Source organism: Aspergillus puulaauensis, chromosome 1, assembly GCF_016861865.1.
Source record: "Aspergillus puulaauensis MK2 DNA, chromosome 1, nearly complete sequence".
In the NCBI taxonomy this organism is placed as follows: Eukaryota; Fungi; Ascomycota; class Eurotiomycetes; order Eurotiales; family Aspergillaceae; genus Aspergillus; species Aspergillus puulaauensis.
This window is the reverse complement of record NC_054857.1, coordinates 581,682-596,327: the sequence shown is the minus strand read 5'-3', so window position 1 is coordinate 596,327 and position 14,646 is coordinate 581,682. Positions and strand designations below refer to the sequence as shown.

The following is a 14,646-nucleotide window of genomic DNA, read 5'->3' as shown; positions in this document are numbered from 1 at the left end:
ATTCCAACACCTGGTGAGTATCAACAGCAGCAAGCAGTTGCTCCAAATCCATTCCTCCTGTTTCTAAAAAAAGGGTCACCAGTCCAAACTGCCGGCAAGATGCAAAGCCAGATCGATCAGATACGAACATCCGTGAACTTAATGACCAACGCCTCTTTCCCTCAAGCCTGAAGTACCGCGATCAATTGCAGCAATTTGCTCATTGTCAGCATGCAAGTTCTGATAGGTTAGTACTCGAAATGGATTTTCGTATTCGACAAACCACTACAGAAAGTTGACAGTGCAAATCCATTGGAGGGTAACCTCGTATCCGATTTCAGGACCCAGCCCTCCAACAACGGTTCCAAAAATAAATCTGCGGGGCCGGTTTGTGACATCAATGCTCTGATGCTGTTCTATTGAGATTGAGTAAACCATACCTTCTCTTTCGATATTTGTTAAGAGCAGTGATGGAGAGACAGGGTTTCCCTTGCACACTGACTCCGCCTGCCACTTGCTGCGGAAACCTTGGTCCGATATGTGCTGTCAGTGAGATCCTTTACAATCCGGTCCCTACGAAAGGAGACATCGGTAGTTGGCTAACAGCGACTTCCGAATAGAAGTGTTGATACTTCATCCGTAGACGGTTGGATGCCTCCTGCCTTCGTGGTGCCGTCGGCATGACACATCGGCACCGCCCCCATGAATACGAGCTACACAGAGAATCGTCATGGCCCGGAGCCAAGCCGGATTGGCGTGAGTTCCGCCGATATGGGGCGAAGCTAATGCATGATTGAAGCCTGCGAATTGAGGGCATCAAGCCTACGTTAGGGCTAAGCACAGCCCAACGGAGAGACACCCGATCGATCATAGTTAGCACGCGGCAGATGCACGGGTCCACTAGAATTGATCGGAGCTGCTTTATTTTAGTAATCTGATCGTATTCCATGCCGCTGATTGTGTTCCGGTTGGCTGAAGTAGGTGTCCCCTGCTCCCTTGCGTTGGCTGGAATGTGGTATCGGATGAGCTGGGCAGTTACGGCAAACAGGTATTGGCTATTCCTGCTGTATGCAACCTGTCGCTGATTTCTCGTATCGACAATGAGGGCGGGAAATAACCCCACAGCTTCTAAAAACGGAACGCCATGAGCTATGGGCCACAGCTTAACCAGATCGCCTTCCACGAGGCGCACGCCTTCACCGTTATTTGTGCACCCTCCCCGCCAGCCAAGGAACCTATGGCTTTTTGAGCTCACCTGTTTTCCATTGCTGCTCTAGGCTGCGCTGAGATACGAGGTGTCCAATGCTAAGCTTACAGAAAGCCAACCACCACGCGAGCCGGGGCATCAAATCAAGCCACCACTGGCTCGGTAGAATGTATATCCCGGTTGTATATCTATACATAGGACGATCTGCAATGCAATGCCCTGGCCAAGATTAGATCTGTGTGAACAGTCCCTCGTACTCGCTCCTGGAGTGGCTTCAACAGGCTTTCTGGGCTAAGAAGTCGAGCAAGCAGTGGCCGGGTGAGTTGGACAATCGCTAACTTTGTCTGCTGCGGAGACTTTGGAGGATCTGATTCCCCTCATCGCCCCCATCCAGGAATTATACTGGCGAATCATTTGGACAGATTACGGTGACCATGAGCAGAATTCCTCCAGTTTAGCTCTCCGAGGTGAATGCCCGCTAGTCATGAATGACATAGCATCTCGTGTCCGATGCTCGAACAAGTGACGATGCTGACGAAAATAGATTCCTTTGGCTCTGTCTCCCATTATCCTCTCGAGGTTAGATCCATGGCGCCGAGTTTGCATGCCATATATCTCTGCGAGGCCCCGAAAGAAGTGTAAGGAGATCGACATACCTTTTCCTTCATCCGATCACCCTCACCTTCATCTTTATCTCGCTGTCAACATGGCAGAACACGCAACTTATTGCACTGGCGTGGACGACTCCTGGAAGGTTCACGCATCGACCTGTCGAGGGGGGTTCGACTTCACACTGCTCTTCGAAGAAGTCGTGTTAGGTATCCTACCAATCGTCCTCGCCATAGTCATATCTCCGTTTCGGATATATGGTTTACTTCGAACCACCAGTAAGATCGAGCCCTCAAAGCGACCAATCTACAAGGCGGTATGTGTTGTATCTGACTGTGTCCTTTTTCACCTGTGTCTCAATCTGACAAGTTGTGTTCAATAGGCAGCATGGATTCTTTGGAGCGCGTTGCAATTCCTGCAAGCGGTTCTGTGGGCTTTACCAGATGCTCGAAGAACCAGGCTCTCCTTTGCCTCAAACCTGATTATGGGATGTGGATCCATAATTCTCTGTGTCCTGTCATACATAGAGCACTCTCGCAGTGTGCGTCCAGCATTCCTGTTGGAGCTCTATTTGCTGATCACTCTTCCCTTTGACGCTGCGCGGATAAGAACTCTCTGGCTGCGCGAAGGGGGGGACGTTGACAAGCTGATGGCAGTCGTCGCCAGCTTCGCAATCGGGATCAAGCTCCTTCTTGTCCTGTTGGAGTCATGGCAGAAGAAGGCCATCCTCAAAGACCAATATAAGCACTATCCAGCAGAAGCCCGCGCGGGGCTTGCCAGCAGGGCATTTTTCTGGTGGTTAAACCCTCTGTTCCTCACGGGTTTCCGCAAGACACTGCAGGTCGAAGATTTGTATACCCTAGACAAAAGATTAGAATCTCCTCGTTTGCGTGACTTGTTGGATTTCCGATGGAGCAAAGGTTGGTGATCCGGACAGGGAGACTTTGTGTACAACGCTAACCTTTCATCCAGAAAATCAAACCGGGAAATCTTCGTTGATCGGCGTAGTCTTCAAAACTTTCAAATGGTCAATCCTGGCAGTTATTCCTCCTAGGCTGTGTATGATCGGATTGACATTCTGCCAGCCCCTTCTTCTCCATAAAGCTATGGAGCTGTCTTCGGAGGAGGTGACCATTGAATCAACCCAGATTGGATATGGACTAATCGGCGCGTATGTGCTGGTTTACGTTGGAATGGCGGTATGTTGGTCCTGCAGGTCCCCGGCCCTCAAATAAGAAACTAACACTCGACGTCAAGATCATGATGAGCCAACAACAGCATCTAACGTACCGCGCGATCACTATGGTCCGCGGTGCGTTGGTTTCTCTGATCTACAAGAAAGCAAGCGTGCTGTCGATCCAGGATGCCGATCCGGCAGCTTCCTTAACTCTAATGACGGCAGACATTGAAAGAATCGTCCAGGGGTGGCAGACGATGCACGAGATCTGGGCGAATGCTACTGAGATCGCGCTTGCTATTGTCCTTCTAGAGAGGCAACTGGGCATCGCGTGTGCTGTTCCCATTGGGGTCGCCATCTGTGAGTTCCCGTCCAGCTTGATGTGAGTAGCGTTGAGCAGCCGCGCTAACATTGTCGTCATTAGTCGCCCTCTTGGGTTCCATGGTTGCCATGTCCGGTGTAATGGCCAAGCAAGCAAAATGGCTTGAAGCTATTGAGAAACGTATTTCCTCAACTGGTGCCATGCTTGCATCGATCAAGGGGGTCAAGTTATTAGGACTGAAACCAACCCTCATGGCTTCGATTCAGAAGTTGCGGTTGGAAGAATTGGACATCTCAAAAGGTTTTAGAAAGCTGCTGGTCTGGAACATGGCATTTGGTAACCATTCCGATCTCTGTACGCTGACTCTCGGGCATACTTGCTAACATTTGGTGATCAGCATGGCTCACGCGAATTTTCGCTCCCATTGTGTCCTTCGCAGCATTTGTTGCCATATCCGAAAAATCAGGAGACGGCGCTTCGCTTGATATTAACATGGTATACACATCGCTGTCGCTATTCGCACTCCTGGCCGATCCATTCTTGTCTCTGGTGATGGCACTCATGGGGTTCCTTGGGTCTATTGGGTCTTTCGCGCGGATCCAGGAGTTCCTTAACAAGGAAACTCATCAAGCCGACTCCGAGCCACCGCGCTGGAGCTCGGTAACAAGTTTGACTTTGCGTGAAAAGCGCGATACCTCAAATACATCCAGTACCCTCACACTCACCGAAGACAAGAACACACCGCCCAGTCAGATGAAATTCGCCCTCCCCCTCATGGACATGATCATGGTTGAGAGCGCAAGCTTCGGGTTCGATCCTAAAGCTGAGCCAATCCTTGAGGGCATCGGAATGACTCTACCTGGGCGGAGTTTCTCAATGATTGTCGGACCCTCAGGCTCTGGTAAGTCGATATTGTTGAAGGGTCTGCTTGGGGAGGTTCCGTGTCTGGAAGGCAAGGTGAAGATGTCCTCAGACAGTATCGCATACTGCGATCAGACTCCTTGGCACATGAATGGCACTATTCGCGACAGTATCACGGCCATGTCTGAGTTCGACCTACTCTGGTACACGACCGTCATCAGAGCTTGTGCTTTGGAACAGGATCTTGCACAATGGCCGCAGGCGGATCAGGCTGTCATTGGCAGTCGAGGTGTTGCACTCAGCGGTGGACAAAGCCAAAGAATTGTATGTCAATGTGACTTTGTTTCCCATCCGTGAGGCAGGGCTTGGTGCTAACCATTATCCAAAATAGGCACTGGCGAGGGCAATCTATGCCCGGAAGCGTCTCTTAATCCTCGACGATGTATTTAGTGGTCTTGATGCGGCGACAGAGAATCATATTTTCTGCAGCCTGCTTGGAGTGAACGGACTCTTGCGGGAAGCTGGGACCACTGTCGTTCTTGCTTCGTCCTCTGTAAAACGCATCCCGTATGCCGACCACATTGTCGTGTTGAATGAAGAGAGGAGGTTGACAGAATCGGGGTCATTTGGCGATCTCGCTGAACAATCCGGCTACATCTCCAGCTTCTCTCTCCCATCTCCAAACTGGGATTCAACCGTCGAGGCGGAATACGTCCCCAAGTCCAAGCCCTCCCGAACATCGGTCCAACCCGTCAAGAAAGAGGATTGGAGTGAGGAGAATGTGCACAAACATAGGGGCAGCTTGGGGACCTACGTGTTCTACATCCGTGCAGTCGGTTGGATACCTACCTTGATCTTTCTAGTGACCATCGCCGGGTTTGTTTTCTGCATATCGTTCCCAAGTAAGGCACCCCCTCTTTCCACCATAGCACTGCTAATCCGTTGACTCATAGGTATCTGGCTGAAATGGTGGGCTGCCGCAGATGCAGCAGAACCTGGGGAGCACACCCAGCATTACGTCGGTATTTATTTCGTGCTGGGAGGACTGGCCATGATTTGTCTGCTTGTCAGCTGCTGGGATGTGATCGTAAGTTCGGTGCCAAGATCAGGCGAAAGGTTCCATGGGGCTCTTTTGGATACTGTTCTAAGGTGTGTTGTGCCTCTCCTGAAGAGAAAAACTCATCGCTGATTCAGTTTGCAGTGCACCGATGCGGTTTCTGTCTACTACCGACAGTGGATCAATTCTCAACCGATTCAGTCAGGATTTGCAGCTTATCGATATGGAGCTTCCAGTAGCCGCCATCAACGTTGTTGTCAGTAAGTACCCACCAGAGTGAGCCCCTTTGGGAGAAGGATTGGGCTAAAATGTAACCATCCAGCGTTCTTCCTATGCGTCGCACAAATGATTCTAGTCGCCGTGGCGTCCGTGTATGCTGCGATCGCATTCCCCGTTGTCCTGCTATCACTATACGGGATACAAAAAGTGTACTTGCGAACATCTCGCCAGCTCCGAATTCTGGATATCGAAGCCAAGGCGCCATTACTGTCACATTTTACTGACTGCCTGAGTGGGTTGGTCACTCTCCGGGCATTTGGCTGGCAGGATGCGATGGAAGAGAGGAGCTTGAAGATCCTCGATTACTCGCAGCGGCCGTTCTATTCGATGTACTCAGCTCAGCGTTGGCTAACCCTCACCTTGGATCTTGTTGTTGCGGGCATCGCGGTTGTCCTGATCATCCTTGTGGTTGCCCTGAGGGGTACACTCAACGCCGCTTACGTTGGGGTCGCCCTGTTCAACGTGATTCTTTTCAGCCAGACGGTTAAGCTCCTAGTCCAGTTCTGGACAAACATGGAAACTCATATCGGCTCTGTCGTGCGGGTGAAAGACTTCACGGCCAAGGTGGAAAAGGAAGATCTGCCAGGCGAAAACAACCCTGTGCCGGTGACATGGCCAAGTCGGGGAGGCATTGAGTTCCGCAACGTCTCGGCAGCATATAGGTATGTAAAAGCGGGGAGTTTGGGTATCAATTAGAGAGCTGACAACGTGGAAACAGTTCGGACCTCGTGTTGAGGGATGTTTCTCTATCGATCCGACCAGGGGAAAAAGTTGGGATCTGCGGGAGAACAGGAAGGTGAGAACCGATAGAAAACCGTTCCATCCGAGTCAGGCTAACCATGAGGACAGTGGCAAAACATCTCTGATGCTAAGCATATTCCGCATGATTGAACTCAATTCGGGCACAATCGATATCGACGGTCTTGACATTTCCACGATTCCTCGTCAAGAAATCTGCTCCCGTCTAAACGGTGTTTCGCAGGATACGGTCTTCATCAAGGGTAGCGTTCGACTGAATGCCGACCCAACTAATTCCAGCTCCGATCGCGCGATCTGGGATGCCTTGAAAAGTGTCCAGTTAATGAACGTGGTCCAGGAGAAGGGCGGCCTCACGGTAAACATTGATGACCTCCATTTGTCACACGGACAGAAGCAACTCTTCTGCCTTGTGCGCGCAATTCTCCACCCAAGCAAGATTCTCGTCCTAGACGAAGCCACCAGCAAGTATGATAGCCCACTCCTCCTTCGTTTGTGAGCCGATATTAACAGTTGTCGTGTAGTGTGGATAGTAAGACTGATCAGACCATGCAACGAGTGATTCGGGAGAAATTCTCCAACCACACCATTCTCGCCGTGGCACACAAGTTGGACACCATTCTGGATTATGACAAGGTCGTGGTGTTGGACCAGGGACAGGTCATCGAGTGCGAGGATCCGTATTCACTATTGACGCGTGACTCGGCATTCAGCAAGCTATATGCTCATTCTCTATCGTCTGAAGAAGAGCAGCGGTGATGGGCATGATCAGTTCGGATGTTTTCCGGCGGTGAAGTACTTTCGGCGTTTCTTCGTTTGTTATGATAATTGACGCGTCGGGGGGGCAGACGCGTCAGTCTCACGAAATCCTGGCTTCTTTGACGATAATGCTTTAATGTGTCAATTAAGAATAGATGAGATAAACGGTATAATCACCTTCGTATTTTGAAAGGATACTATGATCTGAGTTGTGAAGTCGGCGGTTTAGTAAGGGAGATGATGGATAAGTGGCTTCTAAAATTATATATTTTCGGTAGTGTTGTTGAATCCCTTGGTCATAATACAACCAACACGATCGACTAGGAATTTTTATCAGAGGCAGTAGCTTTACTATTTTCTTTAATGCAAGTCAGAATTTTTCATTTTCGTCGCCTATACAATTGTTTATGATCCCGGCAGAGTATCCTTGTTGACCCTGTCCTAAAAGAGGGTCTGGCGCGGATCAATGGGGAATTTACTATTTTGACAGGAGGCTCAACTCAAAAGTATCAACTCAAACCGGATGAAAGAGATCTTCGCAACAACATTCCCAATGCCTGTAACGCCTGTCATGCAAATATCCACACAGGGGCGCATTTATCTGCCACCGCTGCTCTGATACCTAGTGGTTTCAGCCGCTGCCTCCAGCAGACCTATAATATTGCCCTGTGTCCTCAAACGCCTCGCTAAATCAACAGGAGTCCCAGCAGGAGAGCCCTCAGATAGAGGATCCGCTCCAGATTCCAAAAGCAACCGAATAATTGTCTCCCCATCGCTCTGGCTACTGGGGCCTTCTATGGCAGCATGTAATGGCCTTTTACCCTGATGATTAGCCACATCAGCATCAGCACCATTCACCAGCAAAAGCCCAACAGCTTCAACATTCCCCTCATACGCAGCCCAATGCAGAACTGTCTCACCACGCTCATGGTCTCTCACATTGGGGTCGATCCCGCGCCCAAGTAGTAACTTCAACATCGGCATATTGGCCCTCCCATATGGCATAGTCCAATGGATAGCAGACCGCCGATAATGCCACGAATTATCAATCGCGGCGCCTTTGTCCAGCAGAGCCCGAACGAGTTCTATATTCTCTGAGAACACGGCATTCGCAACGAGCGCGGGCGCGTTGATATCGGCGCCCCGATCCAATAGCAGCAGGACCATCTCTCGCTCTCCAAGCCGCGCGGCGTGTTCCAGTGCTGCTGAGTTGCTCGCGTTGCATCGAATATGAATATCTGCTCCGCGGTCGAGCAGGAGCGTCGCCGTCTCAATGTATCCGTGCTTCGCGGCCCGATGGAGAGCAGTACATTGGTAGCTGTCCTCGACTGCGACGGTGCCGTCTAGCTCTGCGCCCATCTCGAGGAGGAACATTACTGCGTCTGTTTGCCCGCGCTTTGCGGCGTGGGAGAGTGCCCGGGTTTTGCATTTGGGGGGGATTGTTGTGCTAGCGTTGGGGTTGTCGTTTTGGTTCCCGTATTTGTCGATTTTCTCGAGGATGTGTATATGGCCCTGCTCGGCAGCCCAGTCGAGAATCATTCGTGACTTGCCTGGTAGTTTGTGTGTTGCTGCGTGGGCGTAGAGGTATGGCTCTAGAGTGGTGGATAGGAAGTGGGATGTTTGCCTGAGGCGCGCGACATCTTCGAGAGACAGGAACTCGGCGATTATGAACAAGATCTCGATTGGGAGGGTGGACAGTATGGAAGGTCTGGGAGGGCCCCATAGTATCCGTGTTATTGTTCGCAGCTGCTCCATATGGCGATTGTTGGAAGTGGCAGCCTGACAGGATTCATTGTTGGAAGTGGGGTTGCTGGTCTCACTAAGCAGCAATAGCAACAGCAGCAATATCAAGTATTGAAGCACTGATTTATAACAGTCCGAATGGCAAGGAATTTCTCCAAACAAAAGATGACCGACTTGTGTGTGGGGGGTGACAAACTGCGGCATCTCAACTTATTATGTTCAGTCAAGTAATTTATCTCTGACTTATTTTCCTCGGATTTGTTCTATTATCGTACACGGCTAATAAGCACGAGACCATCCTAGTCATCTTTTCAAATGCTTCAAAAACCCACTCCGTCCATCATGCGAACGAGAGTTATTTGTCCCAGCTGTCTTTAACACAGGAACGTAACCTCCCCCATGCCGTTCATCTCGACGACCGGCCTCTGGGGTTCCGAGTCCATACAGTGTGTCTTTGCCGGGGGAAAAGGCGCCGTCTGTCGTATTCGACCGATAATCGGCGGGATTCCGCGTGCCATACGGCGAGCGTGCAATACTGGGTACAAAATCACCGCCATGGTTCAAACCATGATACTGAAGATGAGGCATCGTTTCTACTCGTGCTGGACGTCCGAGATGGGCTTGTTGGATGGGGTTGTGGCTGTGGTTGTGATTGTTATTTATTTGTGGGTTGCTCGTGTATGCTCGAGGAGGGGGAAGAAAGGGCTTTCCGTGCAACTCATGTCTCGTTGAGTGAGAGACGCCTTTTGAGTGCTCGAAGTGCTGGTAGCTGTCTCGGGGAGCCGCTCTTGGGCTTGGTTCTGGCTGGGCTGTAGATCGTCTTTGTATGGGGAACGAGTACGGGCCACCGAGGGCCGGCACGTAGCCGCCGCCGTGCTTTTCGGGTGGGGGCATGATGGTCTTGGAAGACGGTAAATACGAGATGAAGCGATTCAAGCCTTTCGAAGGAGAGACAGAATCTGAAAATATCCGCGGGCTTTGAGTCGGGGGAGGATCACGCGCAGCCTCGTACAGGCGGCTCAGCCTCAACCAGTCAAGCTGCAGCCAAGATAGACAATCCCTGCCACTTATATTAAGGGGGGCAGGCATCCATCCCACCGATCTGCCTGTCGAATCTCCAAACGGCCACGCAATGGACGAAGTATTCAATGATCCGACAGTTCTTGAGGGCTGCATTCTGGAGAAGAATAGACTGGGAGCTCGCTCGGTCGCCGACATCCGCATCCAGGCTCTGGACTGGGTTGACGGCGCTGATTATCCAGTCGCCCAGAGTCTGTCTATTGGGCAGCTGGCAAACTCTAGGCCGCCGCTTAGGATCATGTTTGTTTGCCACTTTGAACTATGTGACTGCATCTAACGAGAAGACGCCAGATTCCCGCAAAATGCGCGAGACGATGGCCTGTTATGGCTGGTGCAACACTACTCCATCCCAACGGCATTTCTGGAGGGAGAATATCGCGCAGTGACTCATTCATTTGGGTCATTGGATACAAATGACGGATACAGATGTGCCTTACCTGTTCCAGTTCGATCGCGACAAGAGAGCTGACTTAAACAGGCTGCTGGTTCAACTATCTCTGCAAAAACATCACAGTCATCCCGGGGCCAGAACCAGTCATCGCAGACCCCAGGATAAAAAACCGAAACAAAATCACGCAAAGTGACTTTACATGGATGAAATCGGCATTCTTCCTGCGATGGCCGATTGACCTGACTGCTTCCCCAGGTGTGACTCTAATATGTTTGGGAGGGCACATGGTGATAAACCGCCTGCAAACTCTCTCTTACAGTGCTGTAAAAAATGGAATTATACACGATCCACTGAGTTTGTTCGTCGTGATACTAAACCGACTGTCGGCACATATGAATAACGCGGTGTGGGATCTATCAAAAGTGTTTGCAGGGATTGAGACTGTCTGCCTCCCCTTATAGCATGCGAGGACTCTTCTAACAACGCTGCAGAAAGCACTCGGATTGAGCCATGACAGGGAATCGTTTACTGGCCTGCACAATATTTCAAAGCACGTCATATTCCTCCAGGAGAGCTCAGAAGCGGCTCTTGAGACAGTGAAGAATCTATCTCGCCACCACGAGGACCTCTCACCGAAAACTACATCTGAAGAGCAGGCCGCTGGCAAGGCAACGAGGCGGACTATTGCACAGGTCGAGGCGGAATTCAAAGGCGTCAAGCTGCGCCTCAGGAGTCTGGATAGACGCATGCAAAACGTGATTGCCTTGGTGAGTCCGCGCTCTACGCATTGACTAAAAGGACAGTGGCTCATCTGCAAAGTCATTCCATCTTGTCACCCAAGAGGGGAACGAGTTCCTCCAAGCAGACAGCAGCACCATGGCGACCATCGCGTTCGTCACCCTAGTGTTCTTGCCCATCACCACCGTATCTGTAAGAGCCCCAACCACGGCGCGCAATAGTTTACTGACTCGAGCACAGACAATCTTTGGTAGTCAATTTTTCAATGTAGCCGACGACAACTCCGCCATCGAGGTGTCAAAGGACTTTTGGATCTTCTGGGTAGTTTCGATCCCGCTAACACTTATTGTCCTGCTGGGATGGACGCTGTGGCGGAAGCGCGGACTCGTGGCAAACCACGCCGCCTGGATGCGTGCACTGCGGCCATTTGCACAGGAAAAAGGAGGCAACTGAAAGTTAGAACGTGGGCCCTGATAATGAATAGTCAATACGATTGAGATGTGTGCTCAGTGACGCGTAGTACGGTGCCGCAAGTTGCAACGTCAGAGTGAAAGGCAAGGCTGATCTAGGATTGCGCAAGCAGCATCTGCGCCGCCTGTGTCGCAAGCTGATGCAGGAGGGTGTGATAACTTAATGATTTGCGCCATCCACAAAACAGACATGGGGGAATACGAGATTTAGTTCCTCCAAGCTTCTCGGCGTCCCCTGTTGGGTCATGAGCCGTGGCGATCAGCATTAAACCAGTCCGTCCAGGGTTAGCCTCCATGCTTTGCCCTGTCCGCGCCTCGTCCGGGACGATGGCGAGATGTGACTGTGCGTAATCCAGGCTCTTTTCCGGGGGTGCGCGAGTGAGGCTCAAGTGCCTCGAGCTGGTCGCATGCACTTATCAGTGGACTGTCGACCCTGCTCTCGCCCGCTGCTCCGTGACTTTCTGGATGAACTGCCGCTTAAGTTGTAGCTACACACTCACCCAGCCCAAATGTCGGACTCTCAAACAAATCTGGCACCAAGCGCCTCCTCGCAGCTGCTGGTAAGTTCTCGTATATTTCACATGATCGGCGTCTTCCGAGTTAACAATTCATAGCCTCAAGGACAGCCCGCAGCACCTCGAAACCCATTCTCACCAGACGTGACGGATTCATATGAGCACCACATTGATCTCGGTGCCTATCCCATGAACCCTCAAAGCAGCAGTTCTCCCCTTGGTAGTCACACCAATGTATACCCAAAGGTAACTAACCAAGCCGCCCAGTGTACCTGGGTCATATGCCCAAGCTGACTGAATCCACCTCCTAGGATAACCCCGAAGTCCATCAAAGAAAAGGCCCTCTTCAGAAAATCGACGTGTCTCGCTACCTCAGCAACAACAACATAGCCGCCAACCTCCCCTGGGTAGACAGACCCATCGAGAACCCCGGCCTATCCTACGCCGATCGCAAAGCATACAGACACCGCGACGCCCTTAGCCGCATATGGACGGGCCCAGAAGATGACCGATACCTGAGTGCTACGGATGGGCGGCTTCGCAAGCTGATTGTCCAAGCAACCGACGAGGTCCGGCGCGGGCCCAAGAACGGAACCTGGGCGCAGAGGGGCATTCGAAGCGTCACGCCAATCCATATGCGCGTTGTGCATTGGGTCTTGAAAGATATAATCGAGGGGAAGCAGGACGGGGTGTCGTTGGAAGTGTGTTTGAAATGGTTTCCGGCCTGCCTTGCGCTTCTGGCTTTGGTGAGTAGTTGGACAACATCCATGCTGACAATCAGAGTTGCTGGATAGGGCTAATCCATGGCAGTTGTTTGTGCCTGCGGATCTTGGTGGTGAGATACGCAATAATGGGCGATATGAGCAGTTCAAGTATCATTTCTGGGGATACCCTTATATCCCTAGCAACCCGCGCGAGGCAGCGCAAGGATCTTCGGCAATTTCGTTGACAGCAGCGGAAGAGATCAATGGGATTGCTGAGAGGCCGTTGCGACCTAGATACTTGTGCTTCCTAACTGAAGACGGAGTACAAATAAGAAGCGTCGCCGACTGGGAAGAAGAGCACGGCCGGGAGGCTCTCCTGCAATATCTCTTCATCTCCTACACCTCTGCGCAATTTCAGGGACCAGCGGACTGGGAGGAGCTTCATGTTATTGCTGCAGCTGCAGCACAAACGGCCGGAGTATCGGCGTATTGGATCTCATGCAGCTGCATGCCAGAGCCTGACCAGGTCTCCGAAGACGTTTACAGAATCAGCGATATCGTCCGCGGAGCACATTCCCTAGCTGTTATTCTAGGACCCCCGGCGGCAGACCCGTCCTCGAACCCGGATATGAAGACCATGCTGCAGCACTGGGGAGAGCGCATGTGGACATTCCCAGAAGTCCTCCTCAGTCCAACAGACAGGCCCATCGCCATCTACACTCGCGGCGGCGACATCTGGAACCCCCATTTCCTGCCCAAGCGCAATTTCCCAGCAGAGGCTTGGATCGATGCCCCGGTCTCCAGGCAGCTCGTCGACCACTACGAGGGCTCCGTTGTCCTCAGTCCACTGGAGCTGGTTACCCTCGCCCTGCAGTGCCTGAGCACTCGCGCAAACAACACAACAGCCTATCTCGACGGCGATCTGACTTACGTCCTCATGGGTCTCCTCCGGCGACGACCAAAAGTCAACTCCCAACACACTGCCTTTCAGGAGTTCTGCCGCCTTTCTCTAGCAAACGATAGCAACCGTCTCCTCGAGCGCCTTATCTGCCTCCTTCCCCGGAACAGAGACCAACCCTGGCACCATATCGACGACGCCTGGACACGTAGTCTCTGGGACATCACACCCCTATGCCAGGTAGACGGTGTCGGCGAGAACGACACTGTTATTCTAGGTGGAGGGTTCGCGGCGCCCATCCGCTGGAAGTCATTCACACCTGTCAACCTTATGCTCCGAAACACGCTGAAGCGCATGATTGCGCAGATTGCCATCCGCGGTGTGCCCGCGTTCCTTGTCGCAGGCGCCTTTCTCCTTGGAGTGAGTAAGTCCGAGGGCGGGCCGTATGTGGCTTTTACTGTGCTGGGCTGGCTGCTCATGGGACCGGCGATTATTGCCGTCTTCTGCTCGCCGTACCTCCTGGGCGCTCTATATACGGGGAAGCCGTGGCGTGGGCAGCCGTGGCTGTTTGGGTTCGAGGGCTATATGGACAAAGCCGAGATTGAGACGATGATTTTCGGGACGAATCTGAATAGGTTCAAGTGGAGCCCGTATTCGAGTGACTTGTCCAGACACGAGAACGTACAGGCTGAGTGTATTGGTGTTGACCCGACGCTTGATCCTACAGTGCGAGAGACCATTGGTAGATCTCAGGGGCTTGGATACGGCGCGGAGAAAGTGTTTACGCTTGTTGATACGAATCTTATGACCGTTACACTGTTTACTGCGGTGCGGCCCCCAGTTGCGCTTGTCTTGTGTGGGAGTGAGGGCGGCATGCAGCGGGGACTGCTGTGCTCGTATGACTGGAAGAGCCAGACGCTGTATAAGGAGAGTGTGCTGCGGGTCGATACGATGGTGTTGGAAAAGATGTCGAGAGTCGATCGATTCCGATTAGGGCTGAGGAGGCCACTGGCGCAGACGGTGCCTGTTCCTTATACTGACACACCCATTGTCTAATGGTGGTATATCGACGAGGAATGTGGATTTGAGTGAAGATCGCAT

General features: G+C 51.9%; 6 protein-coding genes across 6 annotated transcripts; 4 read left to right on the top strand and 2 right to left on the bottom strand.

Annotated features, from left to right (window-relative positions):
* Nucleotides 1–1,892: 1,892 nt before the first annotated feature.
* On the top strand, nucleotides 1,893–5,344 carry APUU_10279A (uncharacterized protein; the record flags this gene model as incomplete). The annotated part of the gene is made up of 8 exons (XM_041699029.1): nucleotides 1,893–2,111; nucleotides 2,178–2,715; nucleotides 2,768–2,994; nucleotides 3,053–3,332; nucleotides 3,397–3,648; nucleotides 3,692–4,479; nucleotides 4,547–5,057; nucleotides 5,109–5,344. 8 exons carry the CDS (start codon nucleotides 1,893–1,895, stop codon nucleotides 5,342–5,344), a joined length of 3,051 nt encoding a protein of 1,016 aa, XP_041549645.1.
* A 19-nt stretch (nucleotides 5,345–5,363) lies between these two features.
* Nucleotides 5,364–7,006, top strand: APUU_10278A (uncharacterized protein; the record flags this gene model as incomplete). Its single annotated transcript, XM_041699018.1, has 5 exons — nucleotides 5,364–5,472; nucleotides 5,535–6,153; nucleotides 6,210–6,287; nucleotides 6,341–6,715; nucleotides 6,772–7,006. The coding sequence occupies 5 exons, from the start codon at nucleotides 5,364–5,366 to the stop codon at nucleotides 7,004–7,006; spliced, it is 1,416 nt and encodes a 471-aa protein (XP_041549644.1).
* A 597-nt stretch (nucleotides 7,007–7,603) lies between these two features.
* On the bottom strand, nucleotides 7,604–8,761 carry APUU_10277S (uncharacterized protein; the record flags this gene model as incomplete). Its single annotated transcript, XM_041699007.1, has 1 exon — nucleotides 7,604–8,761. One exon carries the CDS (start codon nucleotides 8,759–8,761, stop codon nucleotides 7,604–7,606), a length of 1,158 nt encoding a protein of 385 aa, XP_041549643.1.
* A 291-nt stretch (nucleotides 8,762–9,052) lies between these two features.
* On the bottom strand, nucleotides 9,053–9,643 carry APUU_10276S (uncharacterized protein; the record flags this gene model as incomplete). Its single annotated transcript, XM_041698996.1, has 1 exon — nucleotides 9,053–9,643. The coding sequence occupies one exon, from the start codon at nucleotides 9,641–9,643 to the stop codon at nucleotides 9,053–9,055; it is 591 nt and encodes a 196-aa protein (XP_041549642.1).
* Nucleotides 9,644–9,881: 238 nt separating this feature from the next.
* Nucleotides 9,882–11,411, top strand: APUU_10275A (uncharacterized protein; the record flags this gene model as incomplete). The annotated part of the gene is made up of 6 exons (XM_041698985.1): nucleotides 9,882–10,069; nucleotides 10,121–10,257; nucleotides 10,308–10,663; nucleotides 10,712–10,987; nucleotides 11,040–11,150; nucleotides 11,199–11,411. The coding sequence occupies 6 exons, from the start codon at nucleotides 9,882–9,884 to the stop codon at nucleotides 11,409–11,411; spliced, it is 1,281 nt and encodes a 426-aa protein (XP_041549641.1).
* Nucleotides 11,412–11,937: 526 nt separating this feature from the next.
* On the top strand, nucleotides 11,938–14,601 carry APUU_10274A (uncharacterized protein; the record flags this gene model as incomplete). Its single annotated transcript, XM_041698974.1, has 4 exons — nucleotides 11,938–11,988; nucleotides 12,043–12,189; nucleotides 12,255–12,689; nucleotides 12,754–14,601. The coding sequence occupies 4 exons, from the start codon at nucleotides 11,938–11,940 to the stop codon at nucleotides 14,599–14,601; spliced, it is 2,481 nt and encodes an 826-aa protein (XP_041549640.1).
* Nucleotides 14,602–14,646: the final 45 nt, after the last annotated feature.